General features: G+C 41.4%; 1 protein-coding gene and 1 long non-coding RNA gene across 2 annotated transcripts in view; one reads left to right on the plus strand and one right to left on the minus strand.

Moving 5' to 3' along the window:
• LOC128789681 (cytosolic phospholipase A2 epsilon-like) overlaps positions 1-13,896 on the plus strand; it is a 33,073-nt gene that overhangs the window by 339 nt on the left and 18,838 nt on the right. The window contains exons 3-4 of the mRNA XM_053945850.1: positions 254-337; positions 4,725-4,800. Coding sequence (XP_053801825.1) covers positions 254-337; positions 4,725-4,800 — 160 coding nt within the window. The remainder of the gene's footprint in view (positions 1-253; positions 338-4,724; positions 4,801-13,896) is intronic.
• Positions 4,802-12,248, minus strand: LOC128789370 (uncharacterized). The gene is made up of 3 exons (XR_008431390.1): positions 11,972-12,248; positions 5,717-5,766; positions 4,802-5,613 (listed from the first exon to the last, which is right to left on the minus strand). It is a non-coding gene; the product is annotated as an uncharacterized LOC128789370 (long non-coding RNA).

Here is a 13,896-nt window from a genome sequence, read left to right on the forward strand (position 1 = left end):
AAGTCCCCTGTTATCTATAGGATGTAAATTTCCAAGAAAACAAGATTCTTCTTTCTTGGGTACTTGCAGTTACCAGGACCTGGAATCAGAATCTTTCCATATAGCACAGAACTGGTATGTTCATTTTATTTGCCACAATAAGGAGGTGCAAATTGCCTGTTCCACATTGGAATGCTACAGTGGGGATTTGAAATAAGTAAAAAAACCTGATCTTTACTCTCTTTTTCATCCCCTGTTCTTCTTCCCTCAACAGCATTCAAGCAGAAAATCAAGACCCTTGGAAAATGAAGAAAGAAAATGGATGATGCACTACGTGGCCCCAAGTGATGATGCTAAGGTACCATATTTCTACAAACTAAAAATATGGGGGACTAAACCAATACTTTTAGGAGAAGGGTAGGATATTCCACCCCCCCCCCCCCCCCCCAGTTTGGTTGTTAAAGATTCACGTGGTTATGTAGAAATACAAATATTTAATGAAAGAAAATTTTCTTTAGGTGCAATGTCTGCATAATATTAATAACATAGAATGTGTTATTTCCATGGTTTTATTCCTTAGAGAAATCTCTTAGTGAAAATGTTCTTGATTTGCTGTTAAAATGAGACTGACTTTGGCTTTCTTCTAATGCTATCTATTGACTAGAACAAATGGAGAATGCTGGCAGAGTCAGAGAGTCAGAGCATGGTTGTGGGTGAACCTTTGGGGTTTGGTCATTACTGCCAGTTTTCAGAACAAATGCCCACTTTGATCCCTGTGCACTTCCTCACAGCAAAAGAACAACTCTGGGCATGTTTGCAGGGCCTCTGGCAGAGACAGAATTGCATCAAACATATAGCAGCTCTATCAGTGATGATTTTTGCTGCTGGCATTGTGCCAAGCTGTCCCAAAGTAAAACATGGGGGCTCCAAACAAAAACTTACTTTTGATAACATTTTAAATGATGTGTGATTCAAGCATCTATAGCTTATATATGCTTGGTTGTTTTGTTGTTTTTTTTTTGGTTTTTTTTTTGTTTGTTTTTTTTTTTTTTTTTTGTGTAACCAAACTACCAAATGAACAGAAAACTACAAACATTGTTTTGCCTGTGTATGTCACAACCTTATCAAACTGATTGATCAAACTGATCTCTTGTTAACAGCATGCTGGCAGCTCCTACAGATGGATATTAGTGTACAAAAGGTACAAACTACCAGTGGGGAGTGAAACTTGCTCTAAAGGGCAAAGTAGCATAACCAAAACTGACATAGCATTTAGGTGTTCCTAATTTGTTCTGTGCATGTGTATGCTAAAGCTCAGCAACAGAATGTACTAAAGCAGGAAAAGCAGCTGTTGGGGAAAATGATGACCCAATCTCCTTAGCAGTTTTGTAATGATTTACTGTATTCATACTGAAGTTCTATTTTGGTTTAGAATATCCATGGCTAAAAGCAACCAACCCCTCTTTACCACTAACATAGTTACATTTACATAAAGACTGTTAGAATCTAGCATATGTTTCAGAAAATACATGAAGTAATACAAAAAAATGATCCTGTGGCCATAATCTCCAGTGTATTATAGGCAGATATGGGACCCTTTCCACAGCTTCAATTCATTATTCATGCCATAATTTCTCCCTGCCAAATGAACTTATGAAAGTTCTGTTTGCTGTGCACAGGCATTTAACAAGAAAGGCATTCTCAGACACTCTTTATTTACCTCCTGGTTTTGAATGTCTCTCTCCTCTGTAATAAATCTTGGCAGAAAACTGGCACTAAGGGCACAGACTTGTCTAAACTGGCCAATTTCTGCCTCTTACAGGTATTGAGTTTCCTGGGTAGCTTTTGTTAATTGCCTCAATTTTTGTAAGTCATAGCTTGCCATCCTCTGCAGGAAGGATAATCATTAGTAGAGAGCTATCAGAAAGGATAACATTCTTGTAGCAGACCTTGACTTCTAAGAGAAGTGAACAGGTATAAACCTAATGCAAATGCTCAAACATTTGCCTAAGCACTTGTTTCAATTTGAGAGGACTTTGCATAGCTGTGTGATGAACTGAATAATTACTGGATTTGGTTTAGGAAAACATGCCTGGGGCTGTGCATGGAATTTAGCTGTTCCCTACCTATAGTGCAAAGTCAAATATGCTCCTCTGCTAAATTTTCAGGAAAATGTAACGACAATTCACAACTGTGTGGAGCTGGCTCAGCCTGTGTTCTCATAATGCTGAGATCTTACCTCCCCTGTTTAGAACATAGCCACGTGAAATATCCTGTGCCTTACATACGACTTTGAGCAACAATGATTAATTTATTTTTCAGTTTTGGAATACACCCACCCATAAGCCAAATTATTATATATTCATATTGATGAAGATAATGCATTTTTTTGGCACTTAGCCCATTTGTTGTTTTGGATGTGCTGCTCGCAGCAAAAAGTGTTAGCATTTTAACCAGTCAGCTCACTGAAGCCATTCTGATACAATTCCTGGTTATAAGCTTGAGCTCATGGGCAAGCCTGATGGTTATAATAGGCACTGGCTTCTATTTAACATGCCTTTCAATTACCCAGTGTTTTATAAAAACATCAATTTTGCCATTTTTTGGGACAACTTCATAGCCTGGAAATTACTGCATTTTTTGTGCAATTTCCTTTGATGACCTTCATGTCTTTCATTCTTATAGAGATAGAAATTATTTGAGAGATTAAGCTAAATTTTATCATGATGTATTCCCCATGGTCCAATGCTCTATACACTTCATCTGATGTACTGTCTTGTCTCACTGATTTCTTATACTTTGACCTTTTTATCAGTCCTTGACTTCTGTCACAGTAGCAGCATGTTTGTATGTTCTTACTCTTATTTCACTCAAGAGTTACTTCCTGTTATTTTAATTGAAGTCTCTCAGAAAATAGATAACATCTAATTATTTCATCATCTTCAACCAGCTCTGCTCTATTTCACTTCAGATTGTCTTTTCCAAATTTTGGTCATTAACTTTCATAACAGCTTCTTTCTTTGGCCACCCCTTCTTGTTGATGATGCTTCATGTTGTGACTTTACTAAGAATTACTGATCTATTTGTCTTCTGCCATTATCTGAACTTCTCCTTGAGCTCTCTCTGAATATCAGTGACCACCTACCTACTGGTCACTGAAGTTGCCACCTATTTCTTGACCCACTATATAGTGTGCCTTCAGTATTATTTGTCTGAATCTTTTTGCAAATACATAAGTGGCATCATAATAAGTTTGGCCATTTTACAACTTACACAGATCCTTGCTACTAGAACTGCACTTCCTTGCTCCTAAATCTGTCTCATTTTAATGCTATAATATTTTGTTTTCATTAATGCTTTGCTCAGAAGTCCTTAAAAAATTCTTCATTATTTCATAGCCTAACTCAAGGTGACTTCTTAAAATGCATATTATATATAGATATGCTATTTATACCTCCCCTTTTGTTGGAGATGCCCAATTCAGGATCTGCTGATAACATATTTGTATGCAGATTAAAGCTCTTCACGCAGCAGTCAGACCTCAGGGCTGTTTGCATTTTCTTTCCCCTGCAAAGCCTCGTCCTGGAGTCATTTTATGTTACTCCTATTTAACAAGATCTGTTACTACTATAATCATACATCAACTGCAGAGCTGACTACTCAATACAATCTGAAATTCCTTCTTCTGCTTCTGTTCCTAAACAGTGAGAGAGGGAGCCATCCCCAGTGCTGATTTACCCTTTGCATTCAGTCTCTTTAGTACAATCATGGTTCAACTCTCTTTCCTTTCTATAAACTTGAGCTGTTTTGATAAATATTCCCCAACTGTTCCCACAGTCAGAAAATCAATGTAACCATCTGTGCTGCAGCCATAGTAAGCATTGTCTGTTTTCTCCTTCTTTTTGCTGATATCCTGCTTGCTCTAACTACTGCTAGGGGACATGATGAGAAGGATCTTACATCTTCAGAGAACAATCAGGCATATGTGATTGTCACAACTTTTACAGATCCAGATGGTCAGGCCTGGCACCTCCAACAAGGAATTGGAGATAGCCTTCTTTGAAATTAAGGATTGTAGTCAAAACTATTCCATGTCTATCCATCAGATAACCATATTGGTAAGGAAAACCTCTGTTCTCACAAAGCAAACTCAGAGTGTTTGTCCAAAGCCATGTGTTGTGTAGTCCTGAGACATTCCCTAAGGTGCTAACACTCATCCTTAGTCATCCCTCTCTCATGAAAATGATTATTTTAAAAACAAGCAAGAAAACATAAAAATACCCCCCTTCTCTCCAATTATCCAAGAACTGCATTAAAAGAAGAATTTTTATAGGCCTTGATTCTATCTACAGCATAACACAGGCTGTTGGTCAATAGCAAGCCAAATTTGAAGCATCTCCGATTTCTGAATTCACTGAATTTTGTTTTCATATTAGCTGCTGATGGTTGTGTGTACAATTTAATATTACTAGCTAAATGAACTTTTTCAGCTTATTTACACCATCTTAACTTTCCTATTCATCCTCTCTTTCCATACCTTCTCTTTGTGCTTAGCTAGCTACAGGCTTTAGGAGTCAATGAAGTTTGTGAAGAAAGTGAATTTGCTGCCTATTATATTTTTGATGTCATGCCACCTGGAAGAGGCAACTTTAGCAGAACCTTGGTTCTTTTCAGTGTTTGGTTGTATTACAGTCAATACATTTATTCAAAACTTTAAGATACATCTCCTTTGTTATTTTTTTCAGCAGGAAGAAATGACACCTTACTCCTTGCTTACTGTAAGAATCATAAAGTTGAAAAATGCTCATCAGGCAGATTTTTGTAAGTACCAGATTTCTTTATTGATGTTACATCATTCTCAAATTACTGTATTAGCTCCTTCTTCTGCTAGATATTGCACAAATGCAAAACACTAAAGTCATACTAGCTAAGAAATCACAGCTGAAGGCAATTTATGCCACAGATTATCTATTTGCAATCTCAGAGGTTTATTTGGTTATTGGGTTTTTTACCATATTATTTATCTAACAAGTTGGCTGTTTCAGGGGCTTGAAAATACCTTAACATCGTTTTTAACACAGATATGTTTATATAACATGTTCATGACAAATGCATAGAATATAGAGCTGAAATACTTACACACCAGTCCCTCTTAATTCTTTGGTTATCCTGAGCATCATGACATCAGCTGACTCTTGCCCCCCAGTGAAAGATGTTGGACAGAAATCTTTTGGGGACTGTGGTACATGGTACATTACAGCTGTCATGCAAAGAGTTCTGCAAATGTGTGATATTTGGACAGCCTTTTCCTGTGGTTCACATTCACAGAGATTTTTCTTTGAGAATTTTCTCCTGCCATTCCTACATGTGTCTCATGAACTTGGCACACCACTAATAATACAGTTTTGCATATCCCTTTACCATACTGTTCTTCCTTCTCTTGTTTTGCATTTTCTTTCCTTTCTGGGAGATCATGATGAAGGTTGCTGAAGCCATAAAATCCTATAGATAAAATTTCTCACCATCTCTTCATATTTCACTCACTTCAGTGTTTCAAGAGCATGCATGTCACCCTTGTCAAAATTCCAATCAAGTGGAGAGAAGTGTTCTGTTCACATTGTCTGTAATATTAGGCTGCAGAAAATAGAAGAAATATTATAGCATAGAAGAAAAGGTCAAATTAATTTTTATTCCTTTTGAGAGCTATGAAACACTGCATGCATGTGCAAGACCTCACCTTCATTCCTCTGAACTGTTGATTTAATTTCTCTTAGTATCACCTTTGTTCTAGAATGAAAATTGAGACAGATAAGAACCATGATTCAGCTGCTTATGCAAAGGGATTGCACAAAGTAAAATGATGCTGCATTCTCAGAAAACAGTGTTACAGTTGTGACCTTGTCCTCCATCCTGAGGACAGGGAGATTTCTGAGAAGTCTCACTTAATGAGTTGTAGACATTTTGAAAATTCCTCTTAGCATCAAATGTACACTGCAGAAGTAAAGCTCAACACATGTGGGCTCAGTTTTTAGCTCTGTTCACAGACTTGTTGCATAAGAAGCTTAGGTAAATTTATACATCAAAACATTCTGTGACTCTGTTGCCCTGTCTACAAAATATAGAGTATCTTCTTCAACACATTTTGTTTCTCTCTTATCTATTTAGCTGATGTGCTCATTTTGGATCTCCTACTACTGTAGAGAGACTTTAATTTAAGATGTTAGGTAAGGCCTAGAGACAGTGGGAAGTATTTTCAGATTCTTTTGTTAATTGCCAGTAAATAAGGCTTGGGGACCAGTTGTAGAAGAAAAATTTCTTTTCTTTCTGTCAGTAATTCCCCAGCTACTCTGTGAGCCTGTTTGAGCCTGTTTCTTAAGAATGTCATAGAATGAAGCACTGTAGACCAGGATGCTGTTGAACAAGGAAGATAAACAAACATCAGATAGCTCTTTGTTGACTAAGTAACAACCTATCTCTGCTTTCAAAGAAGTTGAAGTCTCACAGGAAAAATAGTGTGATACTCTGGAATTTAAAAACTTAAGAACAATTCAAAAAAGATATATTGTAGCTTTCAAGTGCTTGATTTTGCACTGATATTGATGTTCTTTTAGCTTAGCATTTTTATTTTAACATTTGAATGCATTTGAAGTATCAGAAAACTAAAATAACTAGACATGCTACTGTGTGCTAATGAGAGTAATAAAATGATATTTACCTAGCCTTTTCTCAGCAATATGATCTTTCCCCTGGAAAACTCATCAAAGCATCTGATACAGTGTCAGAGTCCAGAGCATCCCTTTGGCTGCCCTGGATGCCTTGAGACCCTGGCAGGGGGCTCAGGGACCTCGGCAAGAAGTCAAAAATACCTGTGGCTTTGATTTTAGCCCATGGGAGAGGCTGCCAACCTTATATGAGGAATTACAAGCCAAAAGGGTTTGAGTAGTGTAATAGGGGAATTGACACAGGATGGAAAAGTAGAATTTTGGGGGTTTTTAGAATGTAATTCAGGAGTACAAGACAGAGAAATCTGGGCGTGCCCTAGCCTTTTCTTCCGTCTTCTTGTCCTCCATGTCTCAGTGTGATAGTGACACTATTCTATTGGTTTAGGATAGGGACACACTGTCCAGCATAGATTTTAGGTATTGGTATGGGAACTGTAAACATGATACACATAATTTTGAGTATATAATGTGGGAGATGCCTGGGGCTCAGGGCGGACTGCCATGGCTTCTGTACTAGCCGGACCTTGGCAGGTCAGAGAGAAACTATTACAGATAAGAAGAAATAAACAACCCTGAAAACTTGGCTTCACGCATTCCAGACCTTTTCTTCAGCTGCCAGGCTAGGGAAAAAAGGACTTTCACACTCTTGGGGTTTTTCCAGCAGACCCTGACAATACAAATGCTATCTGACTGTGAGATATCTGTAGAAGACTGACAATTTTTGTAATAACATTTTTCAGATTTCTCTAGATTTTCAGTTTCCTTGTATCAAATCCAGGAGCAAGCCACCTTTTCAATCAAGAGCAGCCACTTCTGACTTGCTCTTTCTACCTGCATGTTGTCTTTGCATCTTTTTCAGCATGTGCAGTGCTCCATTCCATGATTTTTCTCTGTTTGTTGCAAGTGCAGTCATATCAGGTCGTTTGGTCATACAGTTTCTACATTTTTCTTTGGCTTACTTGCCAAATCCTGGCTTCAGGGAACACCACTTCTGTATATTTCCACTGATATTTCTCACTGTCACATGCACCCAACTTAATTTTGGCTGTTTTTTTTAAATATGCACCTCAAGATCCATGGGATGTGTGTTTCAAAAGCCTGGGATAAAATCCAAGTTTATCCTGAAATCTGATGTTACACCTTTGCCTGTAGACAACACATGCTGATAGAGTTTGGCACACAAATAAAAAATTAAAGCGAAAGGAAAACAGTTCACTCCTCCTGAATGGGCCAATTGGCCCCTTTCATATCAATGCTCTCATCCCACCCTTTTTGTGGTGTCCTCTATACTTGAGTGATGTTCCTCTCCAACATCTGCTTCATGCTACATATAATTGGTTTCTGGCTTGTCTTATCTTACCATGCAAATGCTCTTGACAAACCTGTGCTAATTATTTTCCACTGTACTCCTAACTAACCTTTATGCCAATTAGTAATCATGGGTCGGACTCAAACATATCTGGCACTCCCTGATCTCACCGTGGGCAACAGAGAGAAAGGCACCCAGATAAGATCACTTGCACTCATCCTGCTGCCCTGCAGGCACTGAGTGTCATCACCAGGCTCCAGCGCTCTATGCAGCTTGGTTGTGAAGCTGGTGGGGGGACTAGAAAAGAACAAATTCCATTAAGGTTTGAGTCTCTTGCAGGCTGGTGCCTGTTTTGCAGTGGTATTCCCCTCCTCAGTCCAAGAGTGCATATAGCCCTTGGTAAAATAATGACTTTTTAGGTCATTGGTGTGTCCATTTGCTCCTTCTCAGCTGGAAGTCAGTGCTAGGGCTTTTAAAAAAGCTCATGTTTCCTAACTGTTAATGGTGTTCCTTCTTCTACAGAACTCCCCATGAGTGGGAGGAATATGTGGTCAGGATGAGATGGCAGGGGAATGGTGTATTATCTTCTTTTCTTGCTAATGACACCCCTTCCAGTGTTTCCCAAAAGAATGGAAAAGGAGCTGGGTGATGGGAGAGGAGGACCATGGCGGCACAGGCTCTCCAACACCTTCCAGCAGCTCTCCTTAAACAAATGAGTTATTGGGTGGCCACACAAAGCTGCACCAAGCTCCCAGCCTGGCCCATTTTCACCATCATTAGAGCTTACTCATTTTATGGCAGCCCCTAAACCCTGTGACTGAAGCTGACATCCTGCCCCTGCTCCACAGACAGAGGATGAGTGAGGGGATCTGCTTCATCTGGTATGCCTGAAGCCCAGGCACCAAGCGAGGGGATTTGCCCTGAGGCAACAGAAGTGGAAGCAGACCTCTTCCAGATCCTTAGCACAGGTGAACAGACTTGCAGTTACATCATCTCTCCACCCCTACTTAGTGCCATGTGAAAGAGCAAAACTCTGCTGGACTCCACTGGATCTCACCTAATCCTGAAGACCTGAGTAAAGAGGTCTCTGTGACAGTACTGCTCTCTGAAACTGTGGCAGCCTACATGGGTACCAGCTGATTCCATGTTCCAGGAGTGACCTTTGCTGCTGGAGTGCACATTCTGGCTCATTAACACAGATGAGGTGAAGAGTGGTGGTATCAGGTCTGGCTTAACACATTTAGCCTCACTGGTGCTGAGTGTTTGCGATGCTCTTCCTGGACTGCAAAGGTGAATTTGAGCTCTGTGCCCCAGTAAGAAATTACCTGGAGTGAGCTTCGGGTTGACAGGTGCTTTTTTTCTGGGACACAGTAACTTTACTGAGAGAAGTCTTGCCAGATCAAGAGGCTGTCGGAGATGAGGTAGGAAAGTTAGCCTTGGGCTGAAATGTGACTGCACTCTGGTATATTTTCTACTGTAGAAAACAGACACATGTGGAAACTTTCTTAGCTGTGGAAACAAACCTCTTAGTCTTAGCTGGGATGTCAGAACAATCACTCCTCTCCCTCAATTCTTCTGTTTTCAGATCATCCTTTGGTTTTTTACCTTTTGAATGAAGAAAGACCTCGTGTATTTATAAAAGAGGAGCTCAGAGACTTTGTCCTCTAAGAAATTATGTCCTTATGAAATTATTTTGTGGAAGCTTTTACATTATCCCTTCAGAAGAAATGAGTCAGTTCTGCAACAGTACACTTGGAACCTTTGCAAATCAGAGTCATTCTCCAGAGATATTAAGGGTTATTTTTGCTACAGAAAATAAGTGCAAAAAAAATTTAGAGAGATTACAGCTAGTGCAGGTGGTACTAATGGCTCTGCCCCAGGAAAGCAGGGTGCCAGTGGGAGCACAGTGGCACGGGAGGGAGAGGTGACCCAGGGTATGAAACTTTGAGCTGGGACTGCAGCAGGTACTGCACCCACTGAATCTGCTCCAGGGAGAAAATCCTACTTTGCCACTTGACTTAAATGGCTGGACTGGGTAAAGGGCTCATTCACATGGGGACTCTGTTCATCCCTGGTCAAAGACATCACTGATTAAGCACAGTTCACCAATGAGCTTTTGTTATTTCCACAAGTAAGCCACAGAGAGCAATATTGTGCTTACAAATGAGTGTTGCACCAGGATAGTGGCAGAGCTCTTAGCTGCATCCAAATCCCCTCTCAGATAGCAGTAGGAGGTATATCCTTAATACTGTTTGTATTGTACTAAGCTGCTGAGAGAGAATGTTCCCAAAGATCATGTCCAGCAATTGAGAAATGGGAGCAGCTCTCCTCCTCCTCTTGGGTGAACTGTAGTAAACTAGGATTCAAGGAGAACCTGTCTGTGCAGGTGAAGAATATTTCACTAGAAGAAAACGATTCTTTGTTTTGGTGTTACGAAATGCAGTAACAGGACAGATGGGATTTTGTAGTTTACATTCATTGTTCCTATGAGACTAGTTTTTCTTATATGCTTTGCTTTTCAGTGCTGTAATTTTCTCCTTACCTGTGATGGAGATGAGTGATTTTAGCACGTGATGGTTCATCTCAGGTGCACCTAACAGGACTGTACTCTCACAGAGTAGCACACGTAGCTGCAGTTCCGAACTATTTCTTCAGGTCTTGTGTTTTTAACTGATCTTTAGCTCTAAGACTGTCTTAAGCAGTCTCATCATCATAAAAATTGAATCAGAAGCTACAAATTGGAAATGGACACCAGGGTCACAGTGCTGACTTTCAAAGAGACTGTGAGTTCAGATGTCTCAGCATTCACATAAGGTGACATTATGTCATCAGGGAAGTTGCAACACCTGCACTGAAGTAAGGGCTTGGCATGGCATGAAATGCTAATGAAGCCCAGCAACTGCATTATAACTGGAGCATGAAGAAAATGTAAATAGATTTTTTTTGTATTAGTTCTCAGGTAGCAATGAATAAACTGGAACATTTTCAGTAGCTCTCCTGTACACTTTTTTTCAGGGATAAGAGAGAGCAATGTAAGGTGATTAGTCATTTCAAGAGCTCCCATAAAATAATGTTATCATGATCATCATAGTATTCAGCAGACATTCAACTATCCTGTTATTTTTTATTTATCTCACTGTTTGCCTTACAGTTTAGCCTCAGTTCAAGTGAATTCAAGTCACTTCTATAGAAATACATAAGCTCAGTTAGAACCACAGCATGGGAATACTGTCTGTCAAATTAAAGGAAAACATAGAAAATCACAGGAATCCTATGGAAAACAATAACCTCTTCACATTGGTAGGGACTGTAGATGAATTGTGGCAAAATCAGGTGTGGCGTAGTCCCCTTTCTTCACAGGAAGAGAATGTATTTTGTCCTAGTGGTATCATCTCACCCCATCTTCAAAGCCAAATTTTACATACAGGAGTTACTAACACTATTATGTAATTTATTTGTCTGTGACCCACTAGCCTTGTTACAGCAGAATTACACAAAGTGGCTGAGGTGTGGAGGCACTTCTGGAGATTGTGTAGTCCAGACCGCTGCCATAAACAGGATTGGCTTCAGTAGGTTGTTCAGAGCCATATTCATTTGGGTTTTGAACATCTCCAAGAGTAGAGACTTCACAACCTTTCTGGGCAATTTGTGACAGTGTGTGGTGGTGGTTACAATGTCAAGATAAAAATTAAATTTTTACTTATGTTTCAGTGGGATTCCCTGTATATTGGTTTGTGTCCTTTTACCTTTCACTGGGCACCACGGAGGAGGGTCTGACTCAGACTTAATTTATTTTCCTCTCCCCTGATCAGATATTTACAGAAATTGATAAGACTCTGTAAGCCTTCTCTGCTTCAGGCTGAAGAGTCTCAGCTCTCAGCTTCTCCCCACAGAGCAGATGATCCATTCCCCCATTCCCTTTCTGGACTTCTTTGTTCAGATCACTTCAGCACATCCTTACCACTCTTGTACTGGGGAACTGCGGCATTCTGGTGTCTCTCCCAGGTCCGGAGCAGCCACCGTGCCCAGTGGGGCACCGCGGCTCCTCTGGTCCTGGTCCCGTCGCTGGTCCCAGGCGCCGCACGCCCCGGGAAGGTGGGTCGGCTACTTCTACCGCTGCGTGCGAGGGATCTCAATAAAGGGGGTAAAGGAAGGACCAAATTCCCCGCGGCAGGAGCTGAGAGCATCTTATTGATGAGGCCCCAACCCCAGTGTTGGACAATATGGCCGCCTGGCCTCTGCTGCGTGGGGATTTTATAGGGGGTGGAGCGGGGGTGTCACGTGCTCTGGGGAAGCCAATGGGGACGCAGTAGGGGACGGCACCGGGGCCCGGGGCGGTCCTGGGGCGTGGCGTGGCCCGGGGAGCCAATAGGGACACGCAGGGGCGGTGCCGGGGCCCGGGCACTCCCGGGGCTGCGGGGTGTGGTGTGGAAGGCAGGAGCCGATGGGGAGGCGGCAGGGGCAGCGCAGGGGGTCCGGGGCAGCCCCGGCCACGGGGGAGGGATAACAGCGGGAAAGGACCCACAGGAAGACACAGGGGGGATGGGAGCCAGGCCTGCATGGTAAGGCAACTCGGGAACCGGGTACTGCCGGGGGGGGGGGGGGGGGGAAACCCGGGGAATACATGGGGGTACACAGAATTTGCTAAGACGCACTAGAACCCCGACCTAAACCCAAAGACCGGGATGCAACAGGGATCCCAGAGATGTGGCCTTGTCAGTGCTGAACAGAGAAGAAGGACCACCTTTCCAACTGCTGGCAACACTCCTGATCCAGCTCGGGAGGCTGTTTGCCTTACTTGCCACAAGGACAACTCACTGGCTTATGTTCAACCTGCTGTCCACTAACATGCGCAGATGTCTCTCTGCAGAGCTGCTGTGCAGCTGGTCAGCCCTCAGCCCATCCTGGTGCTGGGGTTTTGCCTCCTCCTGTAAAGGACTTTGCATTTCCCTCAGTGAACTTCATGAGGCTCATGTTGGTCTGGTCCTCCCACCTGCACAGGTCCTTCTGAATAGCAACGCAGCTTTCTGGGGTGTCAACTACTCCCCCAGGTTTTGCTCCACCTGCAGACTTGCTGAAGCTGACCTCTGTCTCATCACTCACATTGTTAATACAGATGTTAAACAGCCCTGGCTCCACTATCAGCCTCTGGGCTACACCAGCAGAGACTGGCCTCCAACTGTACTTTGTGCTGCCGACCACAGTCACCTGATCCTGCTGGTTAAACCAGTTTTTAATCCACCTCACTTTCCATGTATCTATCCTGTACTTCATCAGTTTGACAAGGAATTTTCAATAGCTGATTTTACATAAATATTTATGAAATCAATACACATACTGAACAGTAATTTTAGAAAGTAGAAGATATTTTGCCAAAGAAAACACTCCAGAAAATCAGTAAATTCCAGATAAAACAGTAACAAAAGTTATTCATAAGTCCTGCAGCTGTCCATTCATGGTTGTCTCAGAGCTTTCGTACTGCCAGCTTTCTCAGTTCTATCACAAATCTTATTTTATACAGTGTGTGATGAAAAAATGAAATTTAAAATAAGGGCAAAGCATTTTGGTTTTCAAGACCATTTTGGTTTTCTTGAAGAAAGAGAAAGGAAAAGAATGTGCCTTTGCAAGTACAGCAAAAATACAGAAATGTGACCTTCCTGCACTCTGTGATAGCTAGAAACTAAAAGGGAGAGAAATTATGTCTTAAATCAGTTCAGAAATGTTAATTTCTGAATTACATCCCCCTCATCCACTTTGGCAGTTTTGGAGATGCTGGATTCATGTTTTTGATACACTTGAGATTGGCAGTTGTGTGTGCATTAATGAGAGGAGGGATGGTCCAGATGCCCTGAAGCTGCATTTAGTTCTTGGCTATTGTACAGGCTC

The sequence above is a fragment of the Vidua chalybeata genome, chromosome 6 (genome assembly GCF_026979565.1).
Source record: "Vidua chalybeata isolate OUT-0048 chromosome 6, bVidCha1 merged haplotype, whole genome shotgun sequence".
Classification (NCBI taxonomy): Eukaryota; Metazoa; Chordata; class Aves; order Passeriformes; family Viduidae; genus Vidua; species Vidua chalybeata.